Source organism: Halichoeres trimaculatus, unplaced genomic scaffold (genome assembly GCF_033239565.1).
Source record: "Halichoeres trimaculatus isolate MK-OKI-2021-1 unplaced genomic scaffold, fHalTri1.1 fHalTri1_scaffold_15, whole genome shotgun sequence".
In the NCBI taxonomy this organism is placed as follows: domain Eukaryota; kingdom Metazoa; phylum Chordata; class Actinopteri; order Labriformes; family Labridae; genus Halichoeres; species Halichoeres trimaculatus.
Window position 1 is genome coordinate 6,490,522 of NW_027437193.1, and position 21,965 is coordinate 6,512,486.

At 39.1% G+C, this 21,965-nt stretch overlaps 1 protein-coding gene across 1 annotated transcript in view; it reads right to left on the reverse strand.

The window, feature by feature from the left end:
- Nucleotides 1-1,869: 1,869 nt before the first annotated feature.
- Nucleotides 1,870-21,965, reverse strand: part of insra (insulin receptor a) — an 83,497-nt gene continuing 63,401 nt past the window's right edge. Inside the window, exons 9-21 of the mRNA XM_074688051.1 lie at nt 20,018-20,185; nt 17,245-17,443; nt 16,786-17,069; nt 14,984-15,123; nt 14,255-14,414; nt 12,228-12,327; nt 12,038-12,105; nt 11,299-11,528; nt 9,199-9,309; nt 8,184-8,343; nt 5,674-5,803; nt 4,999-5,133; nt 1,870-3,595 (exon numbers count right to left, since the gene is read on the reverse strand). Of these exons, the coding sequence (XP_074544152.1) occupies nt 3,238-3,595; nt 4,999-5,133; nt 5,674-5,803; nt 8,184-8,343; nt 9,199-9,309; nt 11,299-11,528; nt 12,038-12,105; nt 12,228-12,327; nt 14,255-14,414; nt 14,984-15,123; nt 16,786-17,069; nt 17,245-17,443; nt 20,018-20,185 (2,243 nt within the window). The 3' untranslated portion in view covers nt 1,870-3,237. The remainder of the gene's footprint in view (nt 3,596-4,998; nt 5,134-5,673; nt 5,804-8,183; nt 8,344-9,198; nt 9,310-11,298; nt 11,529-12,037; nt 12,106-12,227; nt 12,328-14,254; nt 14,415-14,983; nt 15,124-16,785; nt 17,070-17,244; nt 17,444-20,017; nt 20,186-21,965) is intronic.

Here is a 21,965-nt window from a genome sequence, read left to right on the forward strand (position 1 = left end):
GTGGGACAGCGCCTCCTCCCCGCGCGGGGATGCTTTCACGTGCCGCTCCTGAAGCTCGGAATTCCTGCGTTTGGCATCTCATTTAGTCGTTTGCGTAGAGTTTACGAGCATTTTACATAGATTGTAAAGGCTTCGTGTCGCAATTTAAAAGAAAAAGTCATAAATGTAGCACTACAAAGTTGTGTTCTATCATTTTGCTCAGAAACTATGTTTAACTAAATAAGAAACTATCGATAAATAAGTAATAAATGCGATGCCAAAACTTATCAAAGGTTTTGATTAAGTTTGTGTATAGTTTGATATCACACTTCTTGACATTGCATTTTTGCGTCTACTTTGTAAACGAAAACAACATCATAATTGTTATTAACCGACTTCAGAGCCCACAAAATATCTATTTTCCGATTATTTGACGCCATATGATTCTGTATGCTCACTCTTTAAGCTGCTTAAACCTAATTTAAATTAATCAATTTTATGTTATTTAATAAACAAAGTAGTGTGCATAAAAGACACATTATTTTCAATAAGCAGCTTTCATCTTTTTATGTAACAAGGACGGGGGACATTATTTAGCTATCATATATCATGGAGTACTTCATCTATCGTGGCCCTCTAACAACCAGGTGGCTCCATCTCCTGGGGAAGATGATGTAATACAGTTGAAAGCATCTCACCTTCTTATTCCTACCTGGAAAAAAACTCTTGATCACTGCTTTTCTGGATTGCTGAATGTGTTTATATGCACTTGTTTGTCCAGGTGAGTGCAACAGGTGGTATGAACCCTCTCAAAGGGCAGAATGGAAGTAGGAACATAGAATTAAGGGTTTTGTTACCAAGATAATTAAAAAGAAAGTGATGAGCTCTACAGGGCTTTGATGGCAAAGATTTAACCTTCATCGAAGTAGAATGAGTATGTAACACCAGAACCACAAACTTGTTGTTGTAGACCCTTGAACTGTCAATTACCACAAACTTTTAGCTAACTTCTTTGAGGTGCTACTTGTAGATTTCCTTTTTAGTTGTTGTATTTATTTCAGCTGGCTGTTTATCAGTAATGCTTTTGGAGAAGACGTCACGTGTTGCTTCAAATACATAAGATATGTATACTTGCAAGAATCCTATTTACTATTCCTCCTTTTAGATTTTGAAGCACAAGACTCTGCAGCCTATCTTTTCTAAAACACTATCAAGAAAACTGAAAGAAAAACTAAATAAACAAAATTTCAACACAAGACTGCTGTTGCCTCACACTAACTCTGAGAAACTCATGAATGCGTTGAGCAATAATGACTTTGTGTTTTGCTGTGAATGTTCTCATTGATACCATTTGCAAGTTCCTTCTTCTTAATAGCAGAAACAAAAAAAATATGTTCTGCAAGTGTTGCTTAGTTTAGACTTCTATGTGTTAACAACACACTTTGAGAATTTACCACTTCATGCTGGTAACATCACACAGGCGTGCTGTAGATGGACGGTTCCATTTCATGTTTTTGTCCAGCAGGTGGCAGCATTTCACTACAGCTCACAGTCATCAAGCTGCAGCATGTGTAGGAGGAAATGATGGCAAGATGTTTTACTTTTTCCTCTTTTTTTTGTATGAGTTTATCTGTTTTATCATTTTTAGTTTGGTGTTTTTTCTGTTTTGTCTAATTCACCTTGATTTTCATTCCTCAATGATTTCCATGCAGGTGAAAGTTGTTGTCTTAAAAATACTTTTATAGGAAATCCAAAATATTTTGCCAGACTGTACCTTTAATCAAAAATAACAGAATAACCACATTTGAAAGATTGCTGTGGAAAGCATTTGATAATGTGATGCTAAACAGCTCTGTAAGAAAAGGAACATCTGCCAATATAAAAGCTAAGAAACAACAAATAACATCCTCATTGGCTTCCGTGTGTGTCAGCTTAGTCAACTGCGCAGACTGAATTGCTGCACGGCCTTTCTAACTTTTTCTGCCCACACAAGTTCTCTGACATAAAACAAGAGTGTCAGTATTCACTGCAGAAACACATCATTGTGATAAGCAAGAGGAGACAGAGAGAAAGCCTCTTCATGAATGCACCTGCTGCATTATTTACAGCACTATTTTATTTGATCTTGATATGATGGGCAGACATCTTAAGCTGAAGATGCCAAACACTCCTCCACCAAGGCATCACATAGCAAAAAGACCGAGTGCTGTTGGTTGATCACGAGTCCAAAAAAGCTACTTAGTATGAGTTTCTGGATTAGAAAAAATAAACATAAAGAGACTAACATGTAAAAACATTTTCTATGACCGGAAATACCTCAAGAATGACATGTCAGCTATGTACAAAAACATCAATAATATATTTATATATATATTTATATACTTTTTTAATCTTCTATACCCACTAAAATATACCAAAGAAGCAGCTATTGGTCAATCTGAGGAACTCGTTCACCAACGTGTTTTGAAAACAGTTTAAATATCCTTCAGCTGTAAGTGTGAAAACTCAAAAAAAAGAGAAAAAGAAGACAAAAAGTAAAAGAAAGACAAGTAAACTTTAAAAAATATAACCCAACAAAAGTCCTGTGTTCATCCTGTGTGCCTTTTTGGAATACTGCAGAGTGTGAGGAGGTAAGCCACTTCAACCAGCTTCTCCAGTGGACAAGAGTTTGTTCGAGGAGGGACCGTTTCTGGACCGTCCAGCAGAGAGTTCCCAAAGTCTTTCGTTCTCAGTTCGTCATTACCACGCGTAGAAAGATTCAGACAAAGTTCCATGACAACTGATGTAGGCAACAGACAAAATAGAAGGGCACTTTTCTTTTTTTTTTTTGAACTGAACAACCAAGAGATGAACCCTTGTGTTGAAATACAGAGGGACGGGGACAGTCTGGACTCGGGAAGGGTCAGCGGGTTTAGCAGCCTTCTTGTTTGTCAAAAGTTTGTTTCACAGTTGAATCCATTAATCCACCCAGTCTTGCACAAACTTGGCAATATATATACAGTATATAAACTACAATCATGAACAAGAGACACGGGAAGTTCATCCTTAAATACAAAAAGTGTCGTCTGGTATCCGTGTTTGGACGTGCTGTAGTGTGTGTTTGTGGCATCGAGGAGAAAAATAAGGTCCTGAGATATGCGCTGAGTGGCTTCTGTAGAGCGAGTGATAGAAGTGTGATCTCTATAAAATGACAACGAAAAACAAAAATATATTTAAATCTATAGCACGGACATGTTTGAGTGGGGTGTGTACAGTCTGTTAGGAGGGGCTGGACCGTGGCAGGGCCAGTATTCGTCCGTTGGTCTTTCCCCCGTTCATGTGTGTGAAGGGGATGTGGTGCTCTTCGTAACTGCCCCTCAGGCCCATGGAGGAGGCCTCGTCCCTGTCCAAACAGTGTTCCCTCTGGGAGCAGGATGACGGGTCCAGCGGGATGCTCTCCATGTTCTCCATGTCCAGGTCGAAGTCTTCGCTCTCAGGAGGCTTGTTCTCCTCGCTGTAGAAGAAGGACACCTCCTGGAAGGAAGGATGCAGGTCCTCGCGCAGCATCTCGATGATCTCCTGGAAGGTGGGGCGCATCTTGGGGTTGTACTGCCAGCACATCTGCATCAGGTTGTGTCTGTGAGGGCAGTGAGACAGAGAAAGAGTGATTTTAGTGATCTTACAACCAACACAACTATTTGCTGCACATCAGCAGCATTGATTCCATTTGTCTCTTTGGCTGCTCCGTTATTTCCTACAGGTTTGGAGCAGGGGTGCTGAAATTCTTTTAAGTGAAGAGCCAAAAACAAATCAGAGTGGAGGGTCGTGGGCCAAAACTAAACATTCATGTTGCAGTGCATGATATCAAATATGCCTATGGCTTTCAATCTCCTGAGGGGAACTTATGTGTTGACTCTGGCGCCCCCTGTGGGACCACCAATCTGCAGACGTTATCCTTGACATTAGAGACTAGCCACGTATACATGGACCCAAATGTTCACTTGCATTCGGTTTATTTGTTCAAACGGAAAGAATTTAACCTTTGTCTACACCTCATTCCAAAAGAAAGAAAAGTGCCAATCCAAAGGGACATTTAATTGGTTTCACAGGGGGGTAATACTCCTTTTTTCCAGGTATCATGTATCCACTCAAACGGAAAGTTTTCAGGGTACATTCTTTCTGCGCATGCTCAGATATGACGTAAGACGCAACTAGAGACGTTCCTCAGTTTTGAAAATGGCGGCGAGCAGTCAGCACTGGAGGAAAGTTTGCTTTTGATCCAAACTTTGAAGAACTCAACATAATTTCAAGACTGGACGGATGAAAAACTTGCAATATAATAATACATGTATAATACCGTGATTTTTAGGCAACACATTGAATTTGATTTGATTTTCTTCCCATTCTTTTTAAGTTTACTGTTGGCTTCTGGGAAGTGTAGTTTTTTTTTTACTTGCGTTAGAGTGTAGGCTTAATGGAAATAAACTACAAGACAGCTGCGCATGTCATAAATTATATTCTATCTCTCTGATTGGTTCCTGCTCCCGTTAACTTTTTTATCCTGTACCGTCACAATCATGTCCTATCTACTCTACATCTGTAACTTGGGAGAAAATGTGCTTTTAAGAATCTAAAATTCACCTTATATTCCTTATTAAAAATAAAGGTAGACAGTCTGTCTCTATGAAGCCAGTCTCAGATGATTTTCCAGTTTCAGAGCAGGAAGCTATAACTGTCTAATACTGTCAAATAACAAAAGAGCTCCCATTCAGATTTTAAAATCCTTTATGGAAAACTTGTGACTTTGAGTGAACTTGGCTGACCTTGGTAATTTAACTTTTGAATATTTAACACAGTTAAACTCTTGTTTTCCTGACCCTAGCTGCACCCTGACTGGATCAAATAAATCCCACATTAAAAATGACGACAGAGGTTTTGTGGAGCAGGAATCTATTGAGACACCTGCACATTTGGCTCAAAAGCACAAAACAATACAACTATACAACACAGCTCATATTTCAGCCCCGCCCTCGTACTCACAGTCTGTCTGCGCAGTTATCCGGCCGGTCCAAGTATCCCCCGTCCATGACAAACTTGAGGACCTGCTCGTTGGACAGGCCCTGGTACGGCTGCTCGGCCAGCGTGCTGATCTCCCACAGCACAACCCCAAACGACCTGACGCACGGGCGAGTGATGGGAGACAACAACAACAGACACAGAGAGAATGAGGACACGCCAATTAGACACTTGACAGAGTTAATCTGTTGGTAAACACTCCAGGCAGTGAGCGGGTCGACTCGGGGCAGGAGGCAGTGGGGGTGCGATGCTGGTAAACAAAGTTAGGGTTGAAAACAGGTTAGCCTCACACACGTGCTCCGGTCTGCTCATTTTATATGAGCAGTAATGTGTTTACGGTTTGTTATTCTGGTCTGCTTTTACGCTTTATGGAGAGGCTCTTAAAACTAACCTGACAGGAAATCATCAACCTTTGGAAGATAGATTTGTTACTCATCAAAACAAAAGTTTTATTTTTAAGATCAAGCAGCTTCTCATTTCATTCCTCATTGTCTGATCCTCACAACCTCTAAATTTTTCAAGATTCATGAATATCCTCAATAATTCTCTTTAAATTCAAATATGAGCCGCTGATTCTCCTCTCATGTAACACACTGATCAGCAAACTCCCAACACACCCAGTCTGATAGTTTCACTGACCAGCAGTCCGAGTGAGCCGTGAAGACACCGTCCTTCAGAGACTCCGGTGCCATCCACCTGACGGGCAGCAGGCCCTTCCCTCCCTTCCTGTAGTAGTCGGTCTCGTAGATGTCTCTGGTCATACCAAAGTCTGGAGGGGGAAAAAAAATTGTTTAACTGAGAAATTCATCATATCCTGACATTAGCCACCCTGACTTCTCGAGAACTGTGTTGGAGGAGCTGAGCAACTTCGTTTCCTCTTGGCTTGGATGCTGCTGTTGACGTTAGATGGTTTAGTGAGCTTGTTTGATCAAATTAAGGTTATGCAATGTGTAATCTAAAATTCATTTGAAGTGTCTGAGTCATGGCTGTTCTGGTAAAGTTTAAAGGCAATTCAGCATCTGCAGGAACAAAACAACAACTCATTAACAGCAAAAAACGTCAGTGTGGGATGCAGGAATCCACCCAAGTCATTTCCTTTTTGCTCTGCTTCTCTAACATCATCTGCTGTTAATCTCAAATGTAGAAACTACAGAAAAGAGAGCTGAAGTCACCGCTGTGTTCACTTCCGACAGCAAGCTCCTGATTGGTGAAGCAGCCATAGTGTTTTTATGTCCACCCACAATAAGATGACCCCCAGCTGTGACTGACTTGGTTAAATAACTCCTAAACAATGGTCTTCTCTGTGCCTACAAGACTGAATGTGTGACTGTCAGCTCCCGGTGTTCCAGTTTAAAAGAGTGACCCTTTAAACTGGAGACCTTTTTATGAACGTGTCAGTAGATATCCAGTTTACAACAGCTGTTCAAATAGAAGAAATCCTCGCGAATGCATCCTAGTTTAGCTTTATAAACATGTCATAATCTCCTCATCTGATAAGTATTTAATGATGATCTAAAACCACTTGAGAAGGACACATCCAGCTGAAATTCATCAAGCAACGAGCTCTTTTTTAAAACCAACAGAAACAGCAGAAACAGCATCTTCCGTGCAATAAAACATGATCAAAACCAGCACAAGGCTGAACATCCCAAGTGCTCGCATAACAATGCAAGCTTGTCGTTCTCTTCTTTTGTGTAATACTGACATCTACTGGTCTGTTGGTGTAGTGCAGTTACTTTTTTTCTTCATACGTCACTGGCCTGATTTACCTAACATACCTACATCTTTGGCCTGTGGTGGAAACACATACAAACAATGGACCAAAGGAACAATGCAATTTATGGACCTGGTTAATAAAGCTTGGTGTAGAAGTCATTTAGAAGTTGTCACAGAGCAATCACTAACTTTAAATTATCAGCAGTATTTTATTTTGAACTTAAATATGCTATGAAGAGGATCTGTTTTAATCAGACTGCCTCGCCACCTTGTGGCCCAGAGTCTCCGCACACTGTCATAAAGACTTTTTGTGAGGTGTGTGTTTGTTGTGGAATTAAAATGCGATTGGATGGAAACAATTTTTTTAGCAATACAGATTGAAACTTGACATCAAGCTAACATAGCAGCTGGTTATATGTAGTGCTATCGGCAGCCTGGTGCTACAACGTATCTGTAGGCTAACATGACAACAAGTAAACACTGTCAGTTTGTACAGTGGTGTAGTAACTGTCTATATTTAGCAAAGCTGGCAGCCCGGTGCTCTAAGACAAGTCTGTAATGTGTAACGTTAGTAAATCCTGGTTATGTCCTGCCAGTCATCTACCAAGCAGAGCTAACATATCCTCACTCTTTATTTTATTGATAGACTCTCAAGTTTGAACAGACCACTGCAGAATAACTGCTGACTGTGGGTTGGAATCAACATTATCACTAACACTTTAACCCCTGTGTTAGCCTTTAGCTCGTACTCTATCTCTCTCCTTTTTATCTTTCTTCTGCTCTTCTGTCCTTTTTCTGTCTGACAGTTAGGCTCCAGTGTCCACCATCACTACAAAATTAATCACAGAAATTGTTTTCAGCAGAGAAAAACACAGATCTTTCTTCTCAGGACTAAACTTCTGACCGAATTGGGAGGCTAAGAGGTAGGATTTAGAAATAACCTGTAACCTGTGATACTGGTGCTGATGACCTTATTATAAAGACAGGATTACGATCTAGCATATCTAGAAGTGAGACTTTTGCAAGATCACTTAGAAACTCCTCACACTCCATGTAAGGCAGATTCAGACATTTTCTTTTAAACACATTAAATAGGTCATAAATGTATTTTCTTAAAACATGAAAAAAGTCTTTCAACCATTTAGGGTTTAACTGTGGAGATAGGCTCACAAACTGTTTCAAAATTTCTGTGTTCAGGATTTAATGGGTGGGTCAGAAATCATAGCCACGTTACGTAACGGGGCCATCATTAGCATAACCCTGCCCTTGCTGCTTGTGCGGTATAAATCGTTCAGCGTCGTTAGCTTCATCAGTTTTCAGCTCGCTCTTGAGTCTCGGACAGCATTTGTTACTACTAGACGGCGAGGAACGAAGCCGAGCACTTTCAGTGTCTGATGCCGGCTCCTTTCATACCTGTTGGTCAAAAAACATACCTCCTATTTTGACGGTGAGATCATGAGCCACCATGCAGTTTCTGGCTGCCAGATCTCTGTGGACAAACTTCTTGGCGTTGAGGTAAGCCATGCCGTCAGCGATCTCAGCGGCCATTTGTATCATCTCCTTTAGAGTGGGTGGCGGACGCCCCGGGTTGTTCTGAAAGACACAAGATGAGTTTTAAAATGTTACACTTAGGAGGAAATTTTTTTCTCAAAGCCGCCTGTTAAACTCCAACAGGAGATGTTTTCTGATGACTTAAGTGACGACTGCTAAAGTCTTCAATCAACATCGAGGAGCTCCGTCCTCTGATTCCCACCCCACTCCCATCTGTATGTTTACACACTTCAGAGAATAACACACTGTTAGTCATCTGTACACATACTGAGACCAAACACAGCGTGGAGTTTTTCACTGTGCAACAGTCAACAGAAAGGTGTAGCAGTTCCAGGTATTTGTGACAACACAAACACATCAATATTAGACCTCAAAGCCCCTCCTCTGATTCAATCACATTTCCCTGAGTGTGACTGATTTAAGAGTCGAGAACAATAGCGCTGACGGCAGATTGAGTCAAATGACTCAGGAGGAAAGTTTTAAAAACCTCAGTGTGTTTACTTTGGTTTGTTTAAACATTAATGGATCAAAGTTGTTCAGTATTTGTTCAGCTGTGTCAGCTCCTCAGTCTTGAGAAGAATGTGAAGCCAAATTCAGTCAAACTCAGACGTCTGTAAGAGCCAGAGGAGGTGCTGATGTTGTCAGGAAGAGCAGCACAACTTGTTTTCCTGTTTTTATGCTGCTAAAAGAATAACTTCAGATAAAGAGACAAAAAGGAAAACTTCAGAAATTTTCATTCAGGAAGAAAAAACACAAGTACTCTACCAGTGATTTGCATAAAACTGCAGAGTTGTTGAAAAAACAGGACGTGTTGAAAGTATTTCTCTTGCAACATGCCAGAAAGTGGAAGTACAACTCTAAAGATCAGGATTGAGATTTAGATCTGTGAGCTGTTACCTCAGCGTCAGGTCGCAGAGAGCGCAGGTAGCTCTTCAGGTCTCCATGGGTCATCAGCTCCATCACCACCAGCGTGGGCTGACCTTTAGACACGACGCCCAGCAGACGCACCTGCAGCACACAGAGGACGGCTGTTTGGTCTCATTGTAGTCTGGTTTGTTTGTTTTGTATGATGAACTCTGACACTTTGCTTTGTAACAGCAGGGAAACAGAAATGCCCTTTACACACAGCGTCATACAACACAACACAACACAAGTCAGGTTTTTATTTGTTTGGACAAACTGTTCCAGAATCGAAGCAGCATCCAGCTGTAAATTCACACTGTTTCTGGCACTTTTACTCATCCTTGATAACTCAAATAACACAGAAAGTCCTGTGTTGTTTATTTATGATCAGGCTGGGATGTGAGGTAAAGAGGAAAAGTCACTCGCTTACAGTGCTGTCGCATTTTCTGGGAGTAGATTTTCTTAACTTTAGGTTTTATTAATTCTCAGGATTGATTTTAATCTTTCTCCTAAACTCCGGAACAGCCTGCCAGAAGAAATCAGACTTTCACAATCACTCCTTTGTTTTCACTACTGAAGATGTATTTTTATAGAATTATTTTGTGATTTTATCTCATTTTAACTTTGATTTTATTACTTGACTGCTTCTTCTGTTTGGTTTTATTGTTTGCAGCTCATTTGACCTGTTTTATTGCCCACTGTGAAACACTTTGTTACTTTTATCTAAAAGTGCTGTATAAATAGTTATGTTATTTTTGTTATTATCGAGGCTTGCAATATGAGAAGACAGAAAGAAAAAACAAAAAGGACCAAATTAAGAAAAAAAAAAAAAAATTCAAAATAGAAAAAAAAAATCCCACACCAAACTGAAGACAGACACTAAACAAACACCTTGGGCTGGGGGCTGCGTAATGTCTTCCAAAATAATAAAAAGCTACAATCATGTTTCATCCACTGCTGTTGTTAAAATATTAACAATAAATAAATAAATAAATAAAATGAAAAACAAAATATGTTACTAACAATTATAATAAGAAATTGTTTTGTTATTTCTGTTTTTCTTTGGTTTGATGCAATTTGGACTAATGCTGTGGATCGCTTTGCTTGTCGTTTTTCTGTAAAAAAGGATCTAATGAAAAGCTAAGAGAAATGCTGGCAGACAGTATTTATGTTTCTTGATCATGTGTTTATTTAACATTATATGAATGAAGGGCAGATACAATAAAACTTTTTCTTCTTTCTGCTCCTTTTCATTTTGTGTGAGATTTATTTTTGATTGTACTTCTATTTTTATGTCAATATGAATGACATAAAGAAACTAAGCTAAAACTAAAACAGGAGTTGAATTTCATATAAAATCAATCTCATTTCCACATTTCTTTGTTGAAGACCCTCAGAGTGACTGAGCCAGGATAATTAGGGTCTTAGTTAGGGATGGGTACTAAATTAGGTACTTTTGTGGGTACCGACCGAATTCTGTCTGTAGTACCGAGTACCAATTCATGTAAAGTAGGGGTGCACTTATCACAATTTTCTGGCCGATCACTGATCTTTAAAAAGCCTGACCTGCTGATACTGATTTTTATTTTTTAAAACTGACAGCATATACCTTCAATATTCCAATCTTATTTTATGATTTTTTTTGAAAATCATTGAACAATACCTTTGAAACAATAAAATCTTTATGTTCTAACCTAAACAACCAATAAAATGTCCTGAGTTTTAGGTCTCAGAGCAAAAAGCAACAAAGGCTGGCTGTCAGACCTTCCTGGAGGTTTATAAGATCAGTTTCATTTGTAAGGATGGGCCAAAACAAATCAAACAAATTCATATTCATAACTACATAAACACACACAAAAGTATTAACAGAACGTGTTGGTTCCGTACCAACATCAATTGACAGGTACCAGGCATTAGTACCGTATTGTTCCAAACGTGAAAGGTTCCCATCCCTAGTCTCAGTGGACACAAGTTAAAGAAACACATAAATAAGTGACCATAGGTAGTTTTATTTTCAACCGATCAGCTAAATTATGACCAAAACACACCAAAGAGTCTCTGTGAACCAAGTTTATCTACACATGTCCTCCTTACCACGTGGTGGCAGCTGAAGGCCTTCATCACCGAGGCCTCATTCAGGAACTCGATTCTCTCCCTCAGACTCGCCGACTCATTCACCGTTTTCACGGCCACCCGTGTGTCCCCCTCGCCCTTTATGATGTCCTTGGCGATGCCCTCGTACACCATGCCGAAGGAGCCCTGGCCCAGCTCCCTCAGGATGCTGATCTTATCTCTGGCTACCTCCCACTCGTCTTCCTCGTACACTGCAGTGACGTTTCAGGGAACAGGTTACTCATGATGATCGATAAACAGATGGAGGGCACATGCACACATGAAGGGAGGTTATTCAAAGCAAGAAAACTGGATTACCTGATCAGATTATCCAATATTCCCTAGAGAGCAGCAGTTATTTTAGACTGAATAACTTCTTAAAGAAACCTGCTTAGCATCGTGGGATGCTGCCACTAAATTTGAATGAGTTGTTTTTGCTTGTAGCTTTTTAAACAAACAAAACATTCAGGGAGAAGAGCAGTTTTTCCCAAGCGTGTCAAATTTTTACCTGAGGGAATTAGTCAGTTTGCACGTGCAGAAATCATGCGCTAAATAACAAAGTTTTCCCAGAAATGAGTTTCCTGATTTGGACAGATTTTCCCTGAATTTTCTGAGCAGTTATTTGAAACTGCAGTTTTTAGACTCAGATTTCCTGATCTTTAAGGACAACCCTTGCTTTTCAAACTGAGTTAATTCAGTGATGTTAAAACTGGTCTCTTACCGTCATTAGCGCTGAGATACTCTGGGTTTGAGGAGGCGTAGATGGGACCACTCGGCCCTTGAGTTTGACTACGGAGAAAGAAAAACAGAATTATTAACACTGCTGACTGATAAATAATCTAAGAGCTCAAAAAAAAAAAAAAAAAAAAAAAATTAATGACAGTGTTGAGATGAGTTTTACAACTACGTACTTCTTTCTGAAGATAACAAACCCGGCGACGGCTACAAACAGCAGCAGGAAAAAGCAGATGACTGGTCCGATGACGATCTTTACGATGTAGAGAGGATCACCTGTGGGTCAGACACAGACAGTTAGAGAGTGAGCCCCAGGATCTAAACGCTGCTCTGTGAACATGACGAGCTTCATAGAGCATCACACGGGGGACATTATGGGTGCAACACTTTGTACTAAACACTAAAGAGCAGTAAATTCTTTCTTCAACCCTTTAACATTTAACGTGTCAGCGCCGACACACCGCACTTAGAAGGACCGTTATTCCTAAACAGTTTTCACAATTGGAAAAATTGGAATGGATGTCAGGAGCGCACAGAAAAAATGGAGAACTGATTTCTCCTAAAAATGCCAAAAAAAGAAGACCATCCTCCACTGAGGTATCTGCATGATTTTGAGACAGAAGGAGCAAATTCATGTGAAAAAGGTAACGTTAGATGGGATGAATAAGGCTCTCTCTATCTAGTTTTTACTCAACTTAGTTTCTTTGCCTGATCTTTTTGTTTTTAATTGTTGTTAGTATGTTTTCTTTAATGTGTCTATTTTTCTTATCTGTTTTTATCATTTTAATTTAATCTACCTGTACAGCACTTTGTTTACAGCTGTGGTAGTTTTTAAAACTTCTTAATAGAAAAATGTCGGTACGGTATGGTATAATTATATGTGTAGATTGAGGCTTGTAATGTGTGGTGATTTTTCTCAGAACTGTGTACAAAGTCTAATTTGTAAAATATGTGCGAAATTCATTGTTGACGACGTGTAAAAACCTTTTTAGAACTGAGTACGGTGCTGCATTTATACTGTATATGTGTGTGTGTCGCACAGCATGTATTTATTGTGCAATGTCAGAACAGTGAACCAAGGCTTCTTTTTCACTGTTTGAGCATGGTTCAAGGCTTGTTTTGTGTGATATCCTTTGTAAATCAATGCACCAAGCCTTATTTGTACTGTACAGTGAGCAAATCTAGCTGAATCTCTTTCTCCTTAAGTTTCACTTTCATTTTATCCCATGATGAGGAGCAGTGATCCTCAGGACGTGTGTGTGTGTGAGGAGAGAGTTAGAGAGCTGTGGGGGTGCTGAAGATTCTGGGCAGAGACAATGCTCAGAAATGTTAATGTGCACATGTTTATCAATGTTTGAACTTTAAGTTTATCCTGTAAATTCTGCAACAGATGTGTGATTCCAGTGTTTTTTCCTTCACTGAACCTCTAAAATCCAATTCTGTTCTTGTATTTTTCTTCACTGGAACTGGTTTACTCTCACATAACATGCAGTAAATTGAAAATAACTCCAAATATTGAAAGTTCATAGAGTTCCAGAGAAATGAGCCAAAGCATTAATTCAAAGGATATTTTTTTGGCCATTTTATAGTCATAATAAGCAAAAATGCCTAGGCAGGAATTTTGAGGCCCAACTGTTAAAGGGTTAACTCTCTGGCTGTATTAAAACATATTTTTTAGCAGCTTATTGTAAAAGTAAAATGAAGAAATCAAACATTTTAATACAGGGAAACATCATAAAGGTGTTTTAATACAAACTTAAGAATGTGAAATGTTATCTGCTTTTCAAAAATGTGTTTTTACTAAAATCTGTATCCCTAACTTTAGAATTCATTTTGAGGAAACTATTTTAAGGGTTTGCTATTGTGTCACAGAGTTGTTGAGGCTGTTTTGAAATAGAGTGAAATCTTCAAAAATAAAGAGATCTTGGGAAAGTGCATGCTTAATTCAAATACTTCTTAAATTATATCCTATTTATAGAAAATATTTAGGTAAAGCTGAAAATAAAAGGCCACTGAAAGGCTAATTATCCTATGTTAATAGTGAGTAAATATATATATATATATATATATATATATATATATATATATATATATATATATATATATATATATATATATATATATATATCGTGCGGATTCTGTGCGTATGGATTTTGAACAGGCCTTCGTTGTGTCTGTTCCTTCACAGCAGACAGAAACTTACTGGCATCCTGCACATAGAAGTACGTCGGCTCAGTCCAGGATCCGTTCCCAGCCAGCGAAGTGGCCCGGATTCTCACCGTGTAGTTCCCAGGATGCATCACTTTCAGCTTTGCGCCTCTGGTCACTTTGTACATGTTCCTGGACACGCAGTAGTGCAGCTCCTGCAGTGAGACGAACACTCAGGGTCAGGATGATATGACCAACAGCTGCTTCACTGTTTCCAACTTTAAAATATCACGTTGGAAATAACATTTTGACTCAGTTTACAGGATATACTTTTTCCTCGCTACGTTAAACACTGTTCATGTTTTTATTTTCCAACGAGGAAACACTGAGGGTATTTACTCTTTTCCACAGACGTCCACAGCATCAACCTGATGTTTTGTTTGTCTCCACAGCAACTAAAATGATGCAATGCTTAAATGACTTCTCCATTTGGTTTTTATCCTATCACATTAGCAGGGCCATAATGCTTCACTCTGAAGCACATTTTCAGTAATAAGCACTGCCTCTTATTTGCCTTTTATTTGCCCATGGCTGGTTTGAAACTGTGTGAGCTCTCCTGTTTAATGAAGGTGGGGGAGATAAAAAGTGCTCTCTGATTAGGAACCAGCGTCTGTGCCGTGAACTCATGCACTCAGTGACCTCATCCGTCAGATCCCAACAGAAACTGAAGCAATAAAGGCATGAAAGGGTGTGTGTGAGTGTGTGTGTGTATGTGTAATCTCACCTCTGAGTCTCCCAGTTTCTTGTAGTTGACCTCGTACAGGATGATCATCCCGTTCGGCGCTGTGGGCTCTTTCCACGTGATGAGAACTGTGTTTTCTGACACTTCGCAGTGGATCGGTTCGGTGATGTCATCGGCTTTATCTGCAGAAAACAAAGTCACATTATTTCATTACTTAGTCACTAACTTTCTTTTTCTCTCTGGCTTTGCTTCCTGAGCTTTGAGGTTTGGTTCGGTTACACTGTTGTTGTTTTTAACCCCCCAGATTACCATACACCCTAATAATCCACCATTAACAGATTCTTTTTAATCAATTCTTTCATGTATAGTCATGAAAAACCTGAAAGAATGAGGCTGTTTCCTGTTTCAAACATCATTAAAGCTGAGTGAAACATTGCTGGTTTCAACTAGGGATGCACAGATCCAGCCCCTCAAAGCTGGATCAGGTATTGGTGGGAAAGGATCGGTCCAAACTTGACACTACCTTGTAGACTAAACTATGGTTTAGTCTACAAGGTATAAAATTTTACAATCAAATGGTCATTTCTATAAATTCTGAAGCATTTTTTTTTTACCAAACTGCTGTCAAATATTTAAACACTAGTAAACACTAAACCACTAGTTTTTGACGCGTATGAATACACAGCTACGCAGTGTTACGCGGTCATCAGCATCGTCCACTTTAGCCGTGTTTCCACCAAGCAGTCCGGTTTGGTTCAGTACGGTTTGGCACGGTTTGGTACAGTTAAGCCTGATCCCGTTTGTGTTTCCACAGTAAAACTGTGCCCTCTCGTGGTAGACAGCAGCCCGACACAGTTTACCCCGCCAATAAATCCAACGAAGAAGAAAAATGTGACACAGTAAACAAAGAGCATAGATGGAAGACATGCAGCATTTTGTCCTCTCTGTGATTGTCATGTAGCTCTTTGATACAAAGGGCAATCAAGCTTTGTTTCAGAGAAGTCTGTGTGCCACCAGGAGAAACGCAGCCGCTGTCAGGGTAAGTGACGATTCTTTTGACCAATCAACAGTCTGCAAGGTTGTAGCTCCACCTTCTGAGAGCGGATTGGTTCAGTCTGGCACCCATATGAAAGGGTCCCAAAAAGTGGGGCGGCTCGTCTCGGTTATTTGGGGATCTGTCCCAGGAGACGTACCGACAACAGAGACGAACCGAACCAGTCTGCTTGGTGGAAACGCGGCTTTTGTTTCGAGTCGTTGTGCTCTGTAATTTTCTTGGTGTCCCCACCTTTTTCGCATCATGGACACAAAAAGGAAAGCAGGATCTCTTTCCCGTGAATATGAAGTATAATACATGTATCTGGATAGTTATTTAGAGATTTTGGGGGTATTTAGGGTAAAAACCTGGCATACCCGAAATTTCGGGTTACGTTGTGTCGTAAGATCGTAACTAGTTTGTAACACGAGTAGAGCATGCAGATTATTATTTAACACTGGTATCGGATCAGGATCGGTATTGGTCTGGAAACCTCAGATTCTCCAAACTCCAGAAAAGTCGCAAGAAATGTAATCTTCAAAAGGGTCTGAAAAGTCATTAAATGTAGCAACAAAGTCTCTAAGTTGGCAACACTCAGTCGTGGTTTTATCCTCCACTTTCTTACCGCAGTCATCAGAGCTCACACTGAATCTAAAGAGCTCTCACGCTTCCCCACGAAGTGTCCTGCTGTACTCCTTTGCCTCAAGTTGCACATGCATATGATCGGAGCTACATACTCACTTCAAACTGAGTAAAATGAAGAAAAAAGGAAAACACATCAAAGTCATTCGATGTGTGAATCCCTCCTCACCTTCAGGCATCGTTCTCGCGCTGACGTATGCCGCCATGCTGCAGCGGGCCGAATCGGTGGGATGGTTGCAGGCGTGGATCTCGATCTGGTAGCTGGTGAAGTGGCGCAGGTTGGAGATGACAGTGGACTCCTTGGCGTGGACGGTGACGACAGTCTTTGTGCTCTCAAAGGTTTCCTCATCCTCATCCGGGCTGTCTGTCCCTTGGGGGGGGCTCGGCGCGGTGGTGAGGAAGGGGTGTGTTTTGTTGGCGATGCCCATGACGGAGCGGCGCTGTCTTGAACGTCTAAGGAGAACAAAGCAGTTTAAAGAAATGTGAACAATGAAAATTAAAGAGCTGGTTGATGGATGCTTGTGTCTGATAATTCCTTTAACTCCCTGAAACAACTATGACACTAAAAGCTGCTAAAAAACAACAGATGTGTTTGTTATCAAAGAAACTCAGCACTCAGGCGTCTTACTTGATCTCAAAGACTTCATTGTGCAGGTAATTCTCAAAGGTTTTGCGATACTCTGAATCCTCTTTCTCCTTCTTCAGCTCCTTGTCTGTTTTGGGGCAGGCGCAGCATCGCGTCCCCTGGCCGTGCTCCTCCGTCTGGTTCCACTTCTGCTCCTCGTCACTGTCCACCTGAGTGGGCACTCGAGACGGCAGCTTCATCCCTGAGGATAAAAAAACAACGACATAAAAACCATCAGACAGGACGGGGTAAAAGGTGTGATAATCACAGACGAAAATATTCACGTACACATCCTCCCACAGGTGCCTGAGGGGCATGTCTGTCAATGTCACACTGAGGTCTTCACCCTTTCTTCTGGAGATGACACAGCCTCGCTTACGTACTCAAATCTTTCTGGGTGTGTGGGTGTTCAAAAAAAGAAATGCCTGTGTTGGTCGTGTGCGAATATGGAAGGCAAAGAACAGGCGTAGGTCAGGCTGTGACGGGGATAACTCAACAGAGATAAAGGTCTGAACTCTGCCTGAACCCGAGCCGGAGCAGGAGGAAGATCTCCACTGTCTCATTGTCAGGTTTCACTTAGTTGGAGCAACATGAACAAAAAGGTTCACCTTTGCTGCAGCGTATGAGTTTGCTAAGTGTGCAGATGGAGCGCAGTTCAATTCATAATGCGGTTTGTGAAAATGAAATGCACTCAAAGATAAAACAGTTGAAGTGATTTCAATATTTCTATGAACCAATTCATCTGAAAGGCCGCTCTGAGAATAAAAGCTGCCTCAGCTGCGACATCCACTGAACCACTTTTGTGAAATGTGACGGATGCTTTTTCATCCAATTAGGAGAAAGGAGTTTTTTTTCCTGCTCTTTGAAAGATCAGACAGGAGTTACATCGAGACCATATTTCATGCTCTGTACATGAGGTGTAACCATAGCTTGTATAAAGAGTGGACAGCTTGGCTTCGTGATTTATCATTGTACGGTTTTGAAGCCAAAATACCCCCGTCACAGACACTGCCATTGGCAGCCATTGAGAGTCTGCGCAGTAGAGGCTGTGAGACGATCTGAGTGGATCTGAGTGACAAAACTAATATATTCTTTTTTCTTTCAGGAGTCTAATCTCTTCCTGACTCTACCTCCCAGCATATTTAACAACCCCCCAAAATACACCTGAAGAGCAGCTGTGAATCATTGTTAAACTTAACAAAGAGCCTGGTTTTGAACCTCTTATAAGCAATAAAAACAAATATTTTTAGAAAAAAGAGGACTTGACTACAAGGCAGCCAAATAATGTAAACAATCAGATGTGAGTAACATTTCTATGAAGTGTATTGATTTTTTAAAGTTTGACAACAGTCTATTTTATTTCGTCGTCCTTCTTTATTTTGTTAATTTTTGCTCCTTTACATCGTATTATTTTCTAAATCTGTGTGTATGCATGTATGCATGTATGCATGTATGCATGTATGCATGTATGCATGTATGCATATATATATATATATATATATATATATATATATATATATATATATATATATATATATATATATATATATATAAATAAATAAATAAATAAATAAATATATATATATATATATATATATATATATATATATAAATAAATATATATATATATATATATATATATATATATATATATATATATATATATATATATATATATATATGCATACATGCATACATGCATACATGCATACATGCATACATGTATATATATATATATATATATATATATATATATATATATATATATATATATATATATATATATATATATATATATATATATATATATAAAACCTTCATTTCTTTATTATTTTATTTCTTGTTATATTTTTTAAGTTCATATTTTTATCTTATTAAAATATATTATTTTTTTGTCATTTTATTATTTTTTATGTTATTATTATAATAATTATTATTATTAGTATTATTATTATTATTGTTGTTGTTGTTGGTTAATTATTTGCTTCTTTTTCTCCATTTTATTTTGTTAAGTTCTCACTAATCTTTTTAATTTTTTAATTTTTTTTATTTTATATATATTTATTTTATATATATTTATATGTACATACATTTGTTTGCCTCTAAATACAAAGCCCAAAAAATGAATAAAAAGAGTGTGAAAAAAACAGCCCATCTGGAATGGGTGGGGAGACTGAATTTTTGACCTATACAGCAGCCAGCCACCAGAGGGATCAGTTTTTGTGGCAACCTTACTTTGAATCGAGCATGATGACGTCCAATTTTTTTTTTACAGTCTATGGGTGCAACACCATTTTGCTTTTGGAGTCTTATCAATACACCTCATAGTTTTTATTTGTGTTTGCAGCTGTAACCAACAATCATATCTCTGACTCATTCATTAACCGATAGTCATCACACTTAATTGCTCAGTTTTTAAAAGGTCAAAACTTTCCCAGACGTGAAAGTTCGAGTTGTTTCTGAACTAAATGCCAAGTCTTCATTTACTGTCATTAATGTCAGAGACCAAAAATACTGTAAGACTCAGATCAAATATCAAAATAGCTGCAGATTAGTCATTGATGTGGATTAACATCTCAAAGATACGCGTTACAGATTAGACAGGCTGCAACATGTTGACGTGGTAAGAAGAGCTCTCTCGCTAATGGAAAGACTTTGAAAGGCTTCCTCTCTGTCTGAGAGTGTCGCACTCAGAAACACAAAAGCACTCACACACACATACACATACATCAACAGACACTGAGAAAACAGAACAACCACAAACACTGTGGCGCACCCTTTTGACAGTAGTCGAACTTGTAGAGCTCGCTGGCTTCGGGCTGGCGCTGGCAGAAGACCAGGTAGTGAGTGATGTTTCCGTTGGGGTCGTTGGGAGGTTTCCACTTGAGGATGATCTGGGAGGAGGAGTTGGAGGAGGAGATGGGGTCCAGAGGGACTGAGGGTTCTGGGGAAAAGCACAGACGTAGAGAAAAACACCTTTGATCAGTGTTGACACTGGAACGTGGAGTCTGTTGACATTCTCGTCATATCCCACAGGTGTCTGATCTGATAATACCATCTTTTCCTGACTTTATAGATTAGTCTGATCCAAATTACTCCAAATCTTTGTTTTCTTGTTTGATTCGTGTTTTTAACACCATATAATTGTTTGATTTGTGGGAGAAAAATGTCTCAGACTTAAATATACTGCGAATTTGTTTCCCTTTATATAGTCTAACTTTACAGTATTTGTCTTTTCTTAATCCACAAATTAAGTCCAGATTATCAGCACCAAAACTGGACATTCCTTAATGTTATTTCTCATATTTGGGGTCAGGTCAGATCTTTTGGAGAGTACAGGAATCCATTTAGAAAGAAGAAAAGAGCTGTTGGATTTATTTTGTAGTTATGTTGGAGTCTTTATCCCTGAAAAACAGGACTGATTCCAGCCAAAAGTGTCAGTGCAATCACATATAGTCTTCAGAGCACCTTTCAAATAACACACATGGGACAGGGAAACACATGTTGACTGGTTATCTAATTATTGTTGGAGAGAAGACAGGTTCAATGTGCTTTTACCTCTCCTTTTTTATCAGATATGTAAGTTTGATATTGAGTGTTTAAAAACTTTTTTCTGCAGCTTTCTAATGTTTGCAAAATATGCAATTTACTGGGGGTGGGAGAAAAAAATCAAAATACATTATTTGTTGATTTTTTAGTTAGACAATATCAAAATCGGGATTTTTTGTCAAAAGACTGTTTTTTGCTTTTTTTTAATTCAAATTCTTCATTTCAGTCTTTGTTCATAAACTGAATTTGGAAAAAAGTTACCACTTTTCAACAGCAGAGGGTGAAATGTTTCTCTCTGACTCACATAATGTGCATTTTATGGGAAAATATGGCTCCTGATAAAGTCTGTAGACATTATCATCATAATTCAACTTTTTCATATGGTCTGTGATAAAAAAGCAAACTAAAAATCCCCAAAATCATAAATATCGAAGAACCACAATTTAAATTGAAACGGCACCCCAAAAAAAGTAATAGAATCAGATCACAAGAATAGCATATCGTCCCAGCCTGATCATTTAGTGTCTGCTTGTTTGTAGGTTTAATTATATTTTCAGATGTTCAAGATATAACTTTCATAGAAAATTAAAACACAAGTAATTGTACTGATAATGCAGGCCCGAAGATGCAGCAGACATGTTAAGGGATGGGTACCTTTTACATTTGAAACAATATGGTACCAATGCCTGGTACCTGGCAATCGGTACCCGTACTCAACGGTACCGATTTTCGGTACTTTTTGTGTTAAAAAATATCACATTGTTTCATCATAATAATATATATTTTTTTCAATTTTAAATATTTATTCTTTAGTAAATAAACTTGCAATGCTGTGTTCATGTCCAGCATGGAAAATCACCTATTCTTTCACTTCCTCACAGTCACAAGGATGCATTTAGGTACCTGGTTTACGTCTGTTATCCACACAAAACCACGCCGTTACGTCACTAAAAACAATGTTTTCTGGTCAAAAAGAAGATTTTGGTTTCATGAAGGCGCTGGGGAACAGAGTTTTTGGTTCTCAAATGTCACCGCTAAGTGACGGGGGCTCATTTTGATTGGCTGTCACTGGTTTACCGTCTGGAAAAGACTGCCAAATATGGGTTTGAATGTCTTGAGACACTTATTGGCGGATTTACCCGCTGTGTGTAAACAAAAGTATTTTTAAAAACGAA